The 15,538-nt window shown below is 36.1% G+C and overlaps 1 protein-coding gene across 3 annotated transcripts in view; it reads right to left on the bottom strand.

Moving 5' to 3' along the window:
* Nucleotides 1-411: 411 nt before the first annotated feature.
* YAF2 (YY1 associated factor 2) overlaps nt 412-15,538 on the bottom strand; it is a 75,574-nt gene continuing 60,447 nt past the window's right edge. For 2 of the 3 annotated variants that reach the window (XM_061416431.1, XM_061416432.1), the window contains 2 exons: nt 2,999-3,151; nt 412-2,201 (listed from right to left, as the gene is read on the bottom strand). In XM_061416431.1, coding sequence (XP_061272415.1) covers nt 1,964-2,201; nt 2,999-3,151 — 391 coding nt within the window. In that variant the 3' untranslated portion in view covers nt 412-1,963. Of the gene's footprint in view, nt 2,202-2,998; nt 3,152-15,538 lie in introns of those variants that run through there. The other variant, XR_009736414.1, reaches the window with a different exon arrangement.

Here is a 15,538-nt window from a genome sequence, read left to right as displayed (position 1 = left end):
AAAATGCCAGACACCAGTTAGCACTCTTCATTTCCATGCTGCAGTGTCTCCTTACTATTCACATAGATGACTATGCTCCGTTCAGGTAAAATCCCATCTTCTGTCCGATTATTCTCTCTTGCAGTCCATTTAAAATACATCTAGAAAGTATTTGATCATCATCAGAAGACCCAGTACCTCCAAAGAGTAGTTCTAACTTAAATATTATAATATTTTCCCTATTACAGTTAATACTTGCAATTTTTACTATGTCTAAAAAATGAATATATATGCATATATATAAAACATTTGAAACATGTGAAAAAGAATAAAATTTTAAAATTTCATGTTTTAAAAGAACATACCAGTTATTTGGGGTTCCACTGGAAGTATCTTAAAAACAAAATTCTTCCACTTAACAACACTAAAGAATGAGGTATATAAATGTTTTAATCACAGACTTTTACTGTATGCAATTAACTGTATTTCACAACTTGCATCTGACAAAAAGACAGTACCATAGTGCCTGTAAAAAGTACTGCAATTAAACAAAAAGTTACATTACCACATGAAACCACCAAATATCACAACTGTCAGAGTCTACAGTTTCCTTTCTTCAAATGCAATCATCATGTTTTTATGTGATATTTTGTATCCACATTATGATTTAAAGTTCATTTATAGTTCAAAAGTCTCCTACAGGTAAATATGTATTAAACAAATGGCTAAGAGAAAGCAGGAGACCCTAGAAATTAAGAAGTACTGTGTGGTTTCTAAGTTTGATTTTTAAAGACAACATGAAACACTTTTATTAGTTGCAAACAAAAATGCAAAATCTGTAGTCATAAAAATATTTTATTGGTAAATTTACATAATAGTAAGTGGGGCTGTAAATATTTTTTTAATTTTAGGATATTGATAAATGCATAAACTGGCAAGTGTCTCTGAAAATAGGGTACTATAATTTTTATAAGAATTGTTATATTTAATAAAGAGGCCAATTAAGCTGATTAAATATTAGTTATTTCCTGGTTCTGTGCAACAGTTCCCATTTGTGTATTAATTAGATTCATACTCCTATGACCCTGGATAAGTCTGGGGCAAGGAAACAGTGATAAAACTACTATTAAATTAAAGCTTTTCCAAAACTGCAGCTCTTAAAATTACAGCTTTTCTTTTCTGTTTTCGTCAAATGCTTATAATTACTTGAATTTTAATGTTCTATACAATACAGAAAATACCAGTGTTCAATGACAATAGCACTAAACCTGAATTATAAAGCTACGTAATCAATGTTTTATTGTTTACTAGTCTGCTAGTAAACATTACAATAAATGAATGTTTTGAAAGATAAGCAAATCCCCCCAAAACAGATAAAACCTAAAACATAATTCAGAAACAATAATTTAGTAAAATGTGTCAAAAACATTGGCAATGGTTCATACAAATTCTTTATTTAATAACAATCTTCCTATTTAACCACACCAAGTACCAGCAGGTGTATTTAAGAGGATATCCTTTAAGAAAATTCTGTTGCAGCAATAGTTGATTAAGTTGATCTTTGACTTGTATACATATAACTATTTGTTTCACAATTCTCAAATAATACATATTTAGGCAGCTTGCACTATGTTATAAAAATTTAAATTCGTTACATGCCAATAGTAGAGAATTCAAGAATTATGTGTTAGAATTCACTAAACTAAAAGTGAAAATAGACTTACCAATAACACTGCATAATGAATAACTCAACCACATTTTCATGGCAGCTTAACTGTGGAGACCAAAACATTAAGTCTGGAAATGTTTGGTAGGCACAGATTGCAATTAAAACCTAACGAATTCTAACAAATTTCTATTTTAATTAAAACGCAAATCATGGATTGTGCACGAATATGTTTGTCATGAAAATGTGGTACTTCTTGGCATAATCTGTGTATTTGCATGGTATGACAGAAGTGATGGAAACTGGAGAAAATAGACTCTAATGAGATTCTCCATTCAGTGATGAGGCTTCTCCTCTGGGTGAAGACGACCTGGACATTCCCCTCTCTGTGTTATCAGAGCTGGAGCCACTCTGACTGTGTTGATCTGCAGAGGCAGCACTAGACGCAGGCGGGGACTTCGTTTTCTCCTTAAAGTCTGTAATAATGACTGTCAGATCTCCAACGGTAACTTCCAAATGTTGAGCACTACTCCGATCCACATTTTTCAATCTTGGCCTAAACACAAAAGATGATAAAATTTTTAACTAGCTTTTCTCTCTACCAAGTCTCTGAGCATGCAGTGCATATTAAATTAAGTAAAAATGACAAAATAAGTACATCTATATTTAAAGCTCTCTATTCATGTGTAACTAAATGCAAAAATATAATTAAATGCTTGAAATCATTAACATTGATCAAGCCAATCATTCATGAATCTTCCTCAACATGACAAAAAATACTGGGAGTAATGGTCTCCTACTTGTGCTTTTATAACTTTATCTCAGTTTGGCAAACAGCTTATCAATTTTACTACAGTAAAGATTTTAGAACAGCAGTCACAGCTGCATCACAGAGGAAGCTGACAGCAGCTAAGGCTGAGTCAGATGGAGGGCTGCCACTCCAGTGATGCGCACTTACGATAAGGGCATCGTGACTGTCTGCTCTGCCAGGACCCACGACCATTCCGATTGGTTAGAATTCATGCAAATATCTGTTCAGTATTGTGAATATCACTCCTGGCTTTATGAGTGAAAAAGAAATAGTTCAAACACAAATGTCTTTTAATCTAGTAAAACAAAAACAAAAAGCAGAAAGTGTCCGCACACTTAAGCCTGTATTTGTGGCCTCCATATTTAATTTCTAATATATCTTCAACTTGAAAAAATACTTTCATGACATAGTAAAACAGATGAAATATTTTATTTCTATATTATATATTTCATATTCTACTTTATATATCAGTGTTAAAAGACAATATTAAATGGTTAATTTTATTATTTCAAAAGTACCATTAAAACACTCTTCAAATTTACCTGGTTTTCTTATGACTGTTCTTTTTGCTAGTTGTTTCCTTTTCACTTTTTTCTTTTTCTACTTTATCTTTTTTCTCTTTCTTTGACTGTGTAGGGGGTACAAACTGCTGAGTAACCTGCTGTGCAACCAACTGGGAGACAGGTCGAGGTTTCCTGTGTGCATGTTAAAAACAAAGGTTTTTTTCTTACTATAATTTAAGAACATGATTTTTTATGAGACTACCTCAAATTATGAGAATAGATATATATTGTGATTTTCACATATAAAAATTTTCATATCTAAGGTAATTCAGATGTGCAATTTAACAGATCTATATATGTATATACACACACACATAATTTCTTTCCTAGTCAACAAAAATAGAACTATAATAACAGTTCAAAGTTATCACCCAAGATATATAGTCAAACAATTAAAATGTAACTGTCACATAAATTGACATGAAAATTATTAAAAATGTATATCAAACTGTGCTCATGGGGAAGCAAACATATAAACAAACATGAAACTTTTAAATTAAATTTGAAAGTTTACACTGAAATAAAATCTAAATGTATCCCTCCTCTTTCAGAGAAGGAAATAGCTCACCATCTGTGACAGTGGCTATTCTTTTCTTTAAAAATCATTCGTTTATTCATTCAGTAAATTTTCTCCTTATTGTTAAAGTCTTTAAGTTTCCTTACCTATCTAGCCACAATTTCACTGTGCTTTTTTAACCTTGGAGATCTTCCCAGTCTTTTGAGACTTGCCTAGCTTACTTATTAAAAATAAATAAATGTATTGAGAACCTACTGCAAAACTGTACCAAGAGAGATGAAATGTTGCCTGACTACAGCCTTTGGTACCAGTTGTCACTCTTATTAGCCCAGGGTCAAGGATCCCTCCAACTTTATGGTACAGTGTGGGAGGCTGAGGTCAAGATTCAAAGTTAATAGTCTCTTAAAATGAGAAAGACTACTAAAGAGGGGAAAAAAGATGGGAGAACAAAACAGGGAAAAGTAAGATAAAAATAAATCATAACAGATGGTCTACAAACAACAGTAATCTATTGCCTGGAAAATCCTGACCCTCTTTTGGTCAGCACAGCTATTAAAAACATTTTTTTTCCTCTGTTCTTCTAAAGCAAGACAAAATAGAAACCAAAGAGAAAATACTGCACAATCTAGCTTTCAAAGCTGTGAGGAGGAAGGAATCCTTTGAAGGAGGAAACAGGAAATGCAGTATATAAAACATCTTAATAGATGGATACTGAATTTTGTTTAGAACCAACAGAGTTTGAAGTAAAGGTAGGATATCCAGGAAAGATGTCCAGAATACAGCAAAACCAATACAGTATTGTAAAGTAATAAATAAATAATAAATTCAATTAAAAAAAAAAAAGTAGGGCTAACCCAGATACCAGGGTTAATGATACATATCAAGAGTTACATAGATGAAAATATTATTGGCTGAGCTTGTTCAGGAAATAAACTTTAAAAGAAAAAGGACTAAAGCACTGTTCTCAAATTTAAGGTACATCAGGATTACTAGAAAGTCTTGTTTAGCTTGCTTAGCTCTGCTCCCCGGGTTCTGATTCAGTAGGTCTCAGACGGACCCTAAAATCTGCATTTTTAATAGCTTCCCAGTTAAGCAGAAGCCTCTGGTCCAGCCACCACACTTTGCAAAGAAGCTTGAAGGAGTGTAATATATTAACATTACTGCAACAAAGACTTTAAGATGGAGAGCAGGGAGCAGCAGAGAAATGAAAAAAGATATGAAGGAACCTGATAATGCAAAGCTAAGGAGTCTGATTTACTCTTTAAAGATGGGAGCTCACTGAAGAAATTCAGACTTGAATTTTACAAAAATTACTGGCAGCAATGTGGAAGAGAAAGGTACTACAGAGGCAGGGAAAGCCACTTTAATAGATCAGGCTAAAATACAAAGGGCTTGACTAAAAGGAAGCAGCCGTGGGGTTATTTAAAGACAGAATGAAGAAACAGAGAATCAGGGGACATGGTGACTAATTAAACGTGCCTTTCCCACTTCTCAACCAACATAGTCCCTTAGCAAAACGTACAGAAATTCTTGCTTGTTCTCATGTAACCAGTATTCTGTGGATGAAATTTAACAAAAAATAAAGTCTTAGATGTGGATAAATGCTATGGAAGAAAAAAAGGTAAGGAACACAGGGAGTTTTAAGGAAGGAATTGCAATTTTAATTTCACCGTCTCTTTCTTCATCTAGAGTATAAACTCTACAAAGAAAGAGACAATATCAGTTTTATATACCACTGGATAACTAGTACCTAGCATAATATTGGAAAATACTAGATACCTAATATTTGTTGAAAAATGAATGAATGATAAAATCAGGTTTAACGAGGAAAGGTTTTTGCATTTATTAAAAAATTTTAATTGGAAGACAACTGCTTTACAATCAGCGATTAGTATACATATGTTCCCTCCCTCTTGAACCTCCCTCCCACCCTTCACCCACAAAGATGTTTTTTAAGGAAAGGAATACTGTCTCTATGCATACTCACAGGCTCAACCACTCACTCACTACATAGAAGCAAGCAAGTAGTGAAAGGCAAAAGCAGCAGGAATTAATTTCTCTTTTAATTATTCTAGGGTATGAAAAGAAAGAGTTCAAAGGTGTGGCAGGTTGTATAAAGATTTGGTTAGACTAGTGCCTGGTGAACAGTGAGTCACCTAAAATTGAGAGTCACTCCAAGCTATATAATGCAACTGAGGTGTGGTCATCATTTCTCTCCCAAGGTATTATGGGTGTCTGAATTTCACAACTTCCTTTATTACAGTTTGTACTGTTACTCCCTTAAACCTAAAACTGAATACAAAATAAATTTATAAAAACTTTAAACTGAATTACAATAAACTGGAAAATTTTAAAAATTCACATTCTAGAGTAGAAATCCTGATGTTTCCATCAATCAATAAATTGACTTTAGTTATTTATAGGCCATTATCACTAACTTCAGATATATAATCATGTATATTCTCTTTATTTAGTGCTGTTTTTAAGCAAAACTGAATATTTTTCTAGGTTTTTCTGGATTCATTATTAACCTCAATACAGTATTTCCCTTAAGACGAAACTGTCTCAATCATGGATTCTCTGATCACTAAGTTTTTAGGAATGCAACTGCTGTGTTGTGGTTAGGTACTTAATATTTTTACAACACTATCAACCACTCCCCTTCCCCATCAGTATCTGTCTCCAACTTGGTACATGTTGCTTACGAGACACAGTTCCTCAGTCACTCCCACTTTTACGTAAGAAAGAAATTAGAAAACTCATTCCCAACTTCATGAACCTTACAATAAAACTGCTGCCAAGTGTTTTTCATAGTTAACAAGTTCTCGCTCCAGAATTTTTCTAGAACCATTTCCCCTTTTTATATGGTCCATAAATCTGAAAAGGAAAGCATATCAGTCAGTAGAGAATGATTTTCTCCATAAAACCATGAGGTTGAGTTAAATAAATCAATATTTTAAAACAAGTTATGAATCTAGATTTCTTCTAAGTGTCATATTCTCAGAGGTAAGAATAAAAATAATAAATGTATATTCTCCTACAAGGTGAACACAACACAGAAAGAAAGACTAGCTGGCCTGGTCAGGTGAAAGACTGGAATCGGGGGACAAGCTCGAAGACCATCACAACAAACTAGAAATGATGGTGCTGGTCGTGCTGGGCTTGTGGATTTTATAAAATTTAAGAAAAGGTGTCCCTGGGGCAAGTGGAAATGTGAGACCAGTGTTCGCACAAGCAACCAGTAATCTGTGTACTTGGCACTGTCTGTCTGTTGTTAATTTTTTGTTAGTTTTTAAGCACCAACAAACTTTCTATAGTTGCTCTCTTCTGCCTCAAAAAATATTGTTTTTGTTTTTCAGTAGTTACATCTCTTTCTCTTTTAATCCTAGATTTTCCTATTAATTCATTCTTTTATTCTTATTTTAATTAGATGGTTGATTTTCACTTAAAAATTACATCTTTGCTCCTCTTTTGTAGGATTATTTGATGTGGTACAACTATGGATGAAAGAAGCACAAAACATGTGTATACACGTAGCTTAACTACTGAACAAGCTTTCCGCTGCTCTCTAATGGCTGAATGAGTTTTAAAGAGCCTTCAATGAAGGCAGGAGGAACACAGCTTCTGACCATCTTTTCAGCCTATCATAAACTGACTCACCTTCACCATGCTCTATTCAAAAGAAAGCTCTCCTATCTCTAGAGTCTTAGGTTTAACTGTGATCCATTTTCTACTTAGTGAGAAAAATCTAGAGGAGAGCAGGGGATTTTAGAGGTGGGAGATAGGATATGGGAGATAGTTAGGATATTAGGGGAAGGGTATATATATGGTATGCCTTTTTTATGTTCAGCAATTTATCATTCATGATTTTTGACAATAAACCTACAATCCTGAAGGTTCTGTGATCAGGAGGACAAAAAGGTTACCCAGTTAGAAAAACAAGTGCTATCCAGACATATTTCAACTGTACTCTATTATTCACATATGTCATGATTTGATGTAACTTGTAAAATATGGCATTCCAAAATTTTGGGATCTCCATGTCTCCCTATGTATCCATCACAAATAGGTCAAAGAGACTATGTAAAGTTTGACGGGTCTCTTTTGCTTTCCTGTAACCTAAAAATTGATTTCCTGTAACATTAAAAAAAAGAGGAGGGAACATTTCAACAAACATTTATGGATATCTCCTACTCATCAGAACAAAGTACTTTTAGGAGCTGTTTGACTTTTCATGTGGGTAGGAGACTGGTTAATGGTGGCTTGATATATACCGTTTCTAACTATGTCTCTGCCCTCCACCCCAACCACCCTGCAACAAAAATTCTATGTGCTGAATATTACGAAATAAATATTTTAAGCTTGATTAACCTCATCACAAATTAGTTTTGTCGAACTGGATAGGCAATAAATAAGATATAAAGCAATTATTCATTCTTTTCTAAAGGAGGCAACATTATTCATAGCTGAGAAAGATACAATCTGTTGCAAAACACTTAAAATACGTATATTGTAAATTGAAGCAATATAATAAATTTAAGTGAGTTAAAAAACTAAACCAAAAATTTAAACTTGTTGCAAGTCTGTTGATACACTGCTAACAAAAGTCCAAAAATATAACCAAGGAAGATTTTATAAAGAAGCCCCACTGTTTGACAAATATATTGCACATCCACACGTGTCAGACACTAGACACGGTGCTGGAGATTCACTGTGAACGAGACAGACACAGTTCTCACCCTCAAAGTGTTTCCTTAATATATGGGAGAGAAGCCACACAAAGGATAACTAAATAAATAAAAGTAACTTTTGTCAAAAGCACCAAGAAGGAAAAAAGGATGTGCTGTGATTTCAAAAATCAGACAGAGGATTTACTCCATGATGGAAGGAACTTTAGTTCATGTCTAAACCATCAGTACACCAAGAAAAACAGCCATCACCATGGACTGCCACCCTCCTCTTTAAAATCATTTTATGAATAATTTACAGAAGTAAAAAACAAAGGAACAGTTAATATTAAAAATTTTAATATTACTAAAAATTTTATAAGACTTTAAAATGTAGTAAACCCAAATTTTTATTCTATTTGAAGGTATATAGACCTGATATAGTGATGGCAATGGCACCCCACTCCGGTGCTCTTGCCTGGAAAATCCCATGGATGGAGGAGCTTGGTAGGCTGCAGTCCATGGGGTCGCTAAGAGTCGGACATGACTGAGTGACTTCACTTTCACTTTTCACTTTCATGAATTGGAGAAGGAAATGGCAACCCACTCCAGTGTTCTTGCCTGGAGAATCCCAGGGACAGAGGAGCCTGGTGGGCTGCCGTCTATGGGATCGCACAGAGTTGGACACGACTGAAGTGACTTAGCAGCAGCAGCAGCAGCAGACCTGAAATAGACTAATGTAACTAATTCCTCATCAGCTTGATAGGCCTAATCCTAGGAACATATCTACCTTGTAAATAGTGACTCCTGATCTCAAATACATCTCTAATAGACTCTGGCTTCTCTTTGCTTCCACGTCTTGCATTGCATCATCAAAACACTTTTAATCTGAAAGCCTGACAGCTCACAATTTTTTGAAGAGGACAGCCATTTTCTTTGCTCCCAAAATATCACACATTGTCATTTCTAGACTAGGTATACACTCCAACCCTTCAGCAGCTGTCCACTTATCAATCATATCAAATAAATTTCAGTGCCAAATATCAAAGATGAAGAAAGAATACTATCACATGTCCTACAGCAAAACAAGATGATTCAGGTTCACTATTGTGAAATATTTCATGACAGAGTCTTTTGGGTTGAATGACTACTTGTGTGAGAAACCATATCCCTTTCTGTTCTTAAAAGACTATTCATGTTATAATTCTTCAGTTCAGTTCAGTCGCTCAGTCGTGTCTGACTCTTTGCCACCCCATGAATCGCAGCACGCAAGGCATCCCTGCCCATCACCAACTCCCAGAGTTCACTAAAACTCACGTTCATTGAGTCGGTGATGCCATCCAGCCATCTCATCCTCTATCATCCCCTCTTCCTCCTGCCCGCAATCCCTCCCAGCATCAAAGTCTTTTCCAATGAGTCAACTCTTCGCATGAGGCGGCCAAAGTACTGGAGTTTCAGCTTTAGCATCATTCCTTCCAAAGAACACCCAGGGCTGATCTCCTTTAGAATGGACTGGTTGGATCTCCTTGCAGTCCAAGGGACTCTCAAGAGTCTTCTCCAAAACCACAGTTCAAAAGCATCAATTCTTCGGCACTCAGCCTTCTTCACAATCCAACTCTCACATCCATACATGACCACTGGAAAAACCATAGCCTTGACTAAATGGACCTTTGTTGGCAAAGTAATGTCTCTGCTATCTAGGTTGGTCATAACTTTGCTTTCAAGGAGTTAAGCGTCTTTTAATTTCATGGCTGCAGTCACCATATACAGTGATTTTGGAGCTCAAAAAAATAAAGTCTGACACTGTTTCCACTGTTTCCTCATCTATTTCCCATGAAGTAATGGGACCAGATGCCATGATCTTTGTTTTCTGAATGTTGAGCTTTAAGCCAGCTTTTTCACTCTCCTCTTTCACTTTCATCAAGAGGCTTTTTAGTTCCTCTTCACTTTCTGCCCTAAGGGTGGTGTCATCTGCATAGCACCTCAGAAGGTTATTGATATTTCTCCCAGCAATCTTGATTCCAGCTTGTGCTTCTTCCAGCCCAGCGTTTCTCATGATGTACTCTGCATAGAAGTTAAATAAGCAGGGCGACAATATACAGCCTTGACCTACTCCTTTTCCTATTTGGAACCAGTCTGTTGTTCCATGTCCAGTTCTAACTGTTGCTTCCTGACCTGCATATAGGTTTCTCAAGAGGCAGATCAGGTGGTCTGCTTAAATCTGCAGAAAAACTCATCCAGGATTACTGTCATACGATGACTTGGAGTCAGAGAGCCCAAACACTGTGCAGCCTAACAAGCATGAAGGTAGGTAAGTTACTCCGTTGAAATTCCCTGGATTTCTCCCCCCAGGGCCCAGGGAAGTACATTCCGTGGCCTGGCCTGCTCAGTGTGTCTTCCTTTCCCAGGCTTTCTAGGTCAGATCTTATTTTCGACAGATCAGTTTTTGAGGCTACAGAGGTTTTGATGAGTGTAGCTTGGGAGCAAAACTATTATGTGAGAGCAGAGGTAGAAGAGAGAAAATGATGACTAAATAATGTTGCTAAGGCCATGTGAATGTTTTCACTATGTTGGAGAAATACAAATGAAGGATTTGCTACTATATTTTGAAGTGGTTAAAAAAAAAAAGTGAACTAATAAGCAAAATAAATTAGTAAGCTTTATCATCTTCCTTTTGTGCACGTGAATATTTGATGCACACTGATCCTGCTGCTTAGTCGATCAGTCATGTCAGACTCTATGCAGCTCTATGGACTGTAGCCTGCCAAGCTCCTCTGTCCATGGGATTTCCCCAGGCAAGAATACTAGAGTGGGTTGCCATTTCCTCCTCCAGGGGAATCTTCCCAACCCAGGGATTGAACCCATATCTCCAGTGTGTCTCCTGCACTGCAGGCGGATTTTGTACCACTATCCACCTGGGAAGCCCTACTTAGTACATAGAACACATTTATATAACAGGTTACTGAAATTTTTAAAAAGAAATGTACATCACATGTCTGTGGAACCCCTGCAGCAGCTCTGTGGAGTGGTGGTCTTTTACTCTCTTCTGCAATGCTGTTGATCCTTTTATGGCTGCATTCTATCTCCTCACCAATGGGACTCTAATTCCTACGTGGGAAAAGATCACATATTGCCTGTTTTTCTATCCCCAACAAATACATATACAGTAGATCTTACAGTATTAGATGCTCAATAAATATCTCAACAGTACCAATCATAAAAACCTGTTAAATATGATGCATAAATACAACTATAAATTAATTTTGTAAACACTGATTTAACTAGGTGCCAACTTCCAAGAATTCACTTTCTTGAAAAATTTGCTGATGCCATTTTGCTTCTGAGCCATTTACTTCCTTTTTCATGAAAACGAATTAAAGGTTTAAAGTATGACTGCTTTGCATAAATAGTGACTATTAAAGGATTAAAGAGTCCTTTCTATGTGGCTTTCCCCACCTCCAAACAATGAAATAATCTACTCTGCTAATACCAGCACTAACTTCTCAGCAAAACTCAATGCTACCTACCCTAGAGATATACAAATATTTTCTGTTACTATTTCTACAGTAGATAATCATGCAAATAAAATCTTTACAAAGAATCACAATATATAAAACTGAAAGCAAACTAAAGTCTTTTATATATCTTTCTTTATTTTTTAAATTATAAGTATGGTAACACAGGAGACTTAGAAAATACAGAACAAAGTTACATATATTCCCACTATATATTACAATTAATTTTAAGTAAATTAAGATTTTTAGTTGGAGTTTCAATATTAAACTTTCAAAAATTAATAGCATGGATAGAAAAGTAGAAGGGTACAGTAGACCTGAAAAGCACCATGAATCAACTTAATATAATTAAGATTTATACAATTTTCACACAACAGTAGAATACAAATTCTGTTTAAGTTCCCATAGACTATCAACTAGGAGACACTGGAACGCATCCAGGGACATAAAACAAAGTACAAAAGTTTCATGGTCTAGTAGTGGCCACAGGACTGCAAAAGATCAATCCAAATCCCAATTCCCAAGAAGAGCAGTACTAAAGAATTTTCAAACCACCAGACAATTGCAATCATCTCCCAGCTGTGTCTGACATCAAACATTTCCTCAGAGGCCCAGGACACAATTTTCCCTAAATTCCTGAGAGATGGTGGCAGGAGAGACTTGATTCCTTGGGAGCTACTGAAACACTCTCTGGTAAGTATAGACAAGATAGATGACTACATCAACTTTATAAAAACTATGCTAGTGTTCAGCAGTTAAGTCTTTGAAAAATCACTCAAATAATTAAAGAACATCACAGTCCACTTCATTTGAAAGACTAAAGACATGCTCCAGAGCTATAGACAAGTCATCCTCAACTTTTCCATCCCCTTAGTCAAATTAAAATCAAGTCCTTTCACTTTTCTTTCAATATTACTGGAACAGCTCTCATCATCCCCATAAGCACTACTCTGGCCTAAGCCAACAGCCACCTTCTGTACTACCTGACTTGACTCCTTACCTCCTCCCCTCCAATCCAAGGTCACTCTTCCTTACATTCATTCAGTTAACAAATATTAACTAAGCCCTCACATGTTCAAATTACCATTCTAAGTACTGAGGATAGAGTGCTGAACAAAACTTACTGTGTTCTCTTTACTTATCATGGAGTGACCTTGATTCTCATTTCAGAAAGACAACAGATGCTATTTGATAGTCTAATTTTCCCTCTCCATATTCCTATTTAGTCATGCCTCTATCTGCCAACAAGATTCCTCTCCCAGGACACAACTCCTGCTCCAACCATATTTCCCTCTCTACTGTTATTCCTGTCAGCATACAAATACATTATGATAGCTCTTACCTGAAAAAGAAAAAAAAAGAAATTCCATCCCTACTTCCACATCCCTGTCTAGTCACTTGCCCCATTTCTTTGTTCTCTTTTCCACAGTAAGCATTAAATGATTTGTCTGTACTTACTTTCCTCCCTTCTCTCATGAGCTCACATCAATCAGGCTTTTGTCCCTATCACTTCACCAAAAGCACTTCTTTCAAGTAAAGTATTTCAATGAGCACTTTACCATGTCCATTAGTCAACTACAGCTCAAATTTCACTCTGTTTCTTCAAGCCATATTTTAGAGTTTATCACACTTTACCTCCTGACAGAACTATAATTATCTTCAGAAGCCTCTAGAACACCACCCTCTTTTTTTTTTTTTTTTTGCCTCATTTTCTACTCCTCTTTCCAAATTCTAAACTTTGGAGGGGCCAGGAATCAGCCTTGAGGTTATCTCTTCTATCTACATTAACCTTCTAGGATGGGCTATTCAAAGTATGATCCATCGGCTCAACTGAGGGTATCAGCATCTGGGAGCCTCGCAGAAATACAAATTCTCAGAATTTGCCCCAGGAATATGTGTATTTGCTTGCAAACAAAAGCTTGAAAAATGACTATCCTAGGTGACCTCATTCAATATTTGGCTTTAAATACTATCTGTGCCATGGTTCTCAGCCCTGGCTCCACATCAGAATTAACCTGTGATGCTTCTTAAAAATAACTGCACCTAGGAAAAAATAAGTTAAATTTTGCTAAATTTTCTAAATTGAGTAAGATCTGTCAAAATGAATGTTTAAGAAAAAAATTATAGATTTAAACTGAAATTAATACACTGAGTATTAATTTTAATAATGAAAATAGTGTCTGAAAAACTTCTGGGCATAAAAGGTTTCCTCAAGGACACACATACATCCATGCACACACAAAATCCCTCATGCTGAAATATATTAAAAAATGTGATCCATACAAGCCAGCTATTCCATTCTAAGATATTTATCTGAAGGAAATATATGTCCACACAAAGACTTATACACAAACGTTCACAGTAGCTTTATTTGTGGTGGCCCCAAACTGAAAACAACCCAAATGTTCATTAACAGCTGAATAAAAAAAGAGATTCATACCATGGAATACTACTCAGTAACAAAAAGGAATTATACTTAAAGGAGTTACACTCAAAACAGTTACAGAAGACACACAGAAGAGTATATACTGTTAAGATTTCATTTATAGAATCCCAGAAAATGTAAGCTAATCTACACAGAAAGCAGATCAGCAGTTGCTCAGTGACTGAAGATGGGAGGGAGGCATAATAGGGAAGAACTGAAATAGGATATAAAGAAACTTCTGCTGGTGATGGATATGTTTCACTATCATAATTGTGGTGATGGTTTCACAGGTGTATTCATCTGCCAAACTTATCAAACTGCACACTTTGTGTGTAGTACATGGGGCATCAAATATACCTCAATAAAAGTTGTTGAAAAAAATGTTTAACCACTAGCCAAATTAAAACAGGAATACCTGAGCCCCACTCCCACATTAAATGAGAATATACAGGGGTGGGACCAGGTTTAGAAATGTTCTGAAAATTCCCAAGCTGATTATAAAGGGCATCCAAGGTTGAAAACTACTGATCTATACAATGATACTCCAAAATTTCTATCACCAGCCCCAGTGTCCCCTCTAAACTCTTATAAACCAACTACCTACTTAAATCTTCATTTGGATGTTTAGCAGCAACTCAAAATAACTTATAATTTTGATTGCTCCCTCCTCCCATTCTTCCATTCTTTGACAGTCTTCCTATCTTAGTAAATAGCACTCCATTTTTTCAGTTTCTCTGACCAGACACTTAGACACAGTATTCATGCCTCACTTTCTCTCACACCCACATCTAATTCACAAGCAATTTCTTTCTACTCTACCTTCAAACTATATCTAGAATTGGATGATTTCACACTGTTCCCACTGATACTATATGTGCAACAGTTATCAAGATAACTGATGTCCCTGGAAGGAAGACTATGCTCCCTCAAAGCAGCCAGCTGATCCTTCTAGGTGTAAATCAAAGTATACCACTCCTATTCCTGAAACAATTCAATGGATTCCTCCTCCCTACCCAACTCCTTCCCCAGGCAAAAAGAATACATGGCAACTGACAAGAAAATCCAAAATTCTTGCCCTAGACTGCAGCCCTACATGATTTAGTTCCTCTTCTACTTCATCTCCTATACTCTCCCCTCTGAAATCCTGTTTCCGGAGTCTCAGTTGGTTCAGTTCAGTCACTTAGCTGTGTCTGACTCTTTGCGACCCCATGGACTCCAGGCTTCTCTGTCCATCACCAACTCCCAGAGCTTGCTCAAACTCAAGTCCATCGAGTGGGTGATGTCATTCAACCATCTTGTCCTCTGTCATCACCTTGTCCTCCTGCCTTCAATCTTTCCCAGAATCAGGGTCTTTTCTAATGAGTCAGTTCTTCACATCAGGTGGCCAAAGTATTA

Source organism: Bos javanicus, chromosome 5 (assembly GCF_032452875.1).
Source record: "Bos javanicus breed banteng chromosome 5, ARS-OSU_banteng_1.0, whole genome shotgun sequence".
Taxonomy (NCBI): Eukaryota; Metazoa; Chordata; class Mammalia; order Artiodactyla; family Bovidae; genus Bos; species Bos javanicus.
The sequence above is the reverse complement of the archived record's forward strand: the minus strand, read 5'-3'. Positions and strand labels throughout refer to the sequence as shown.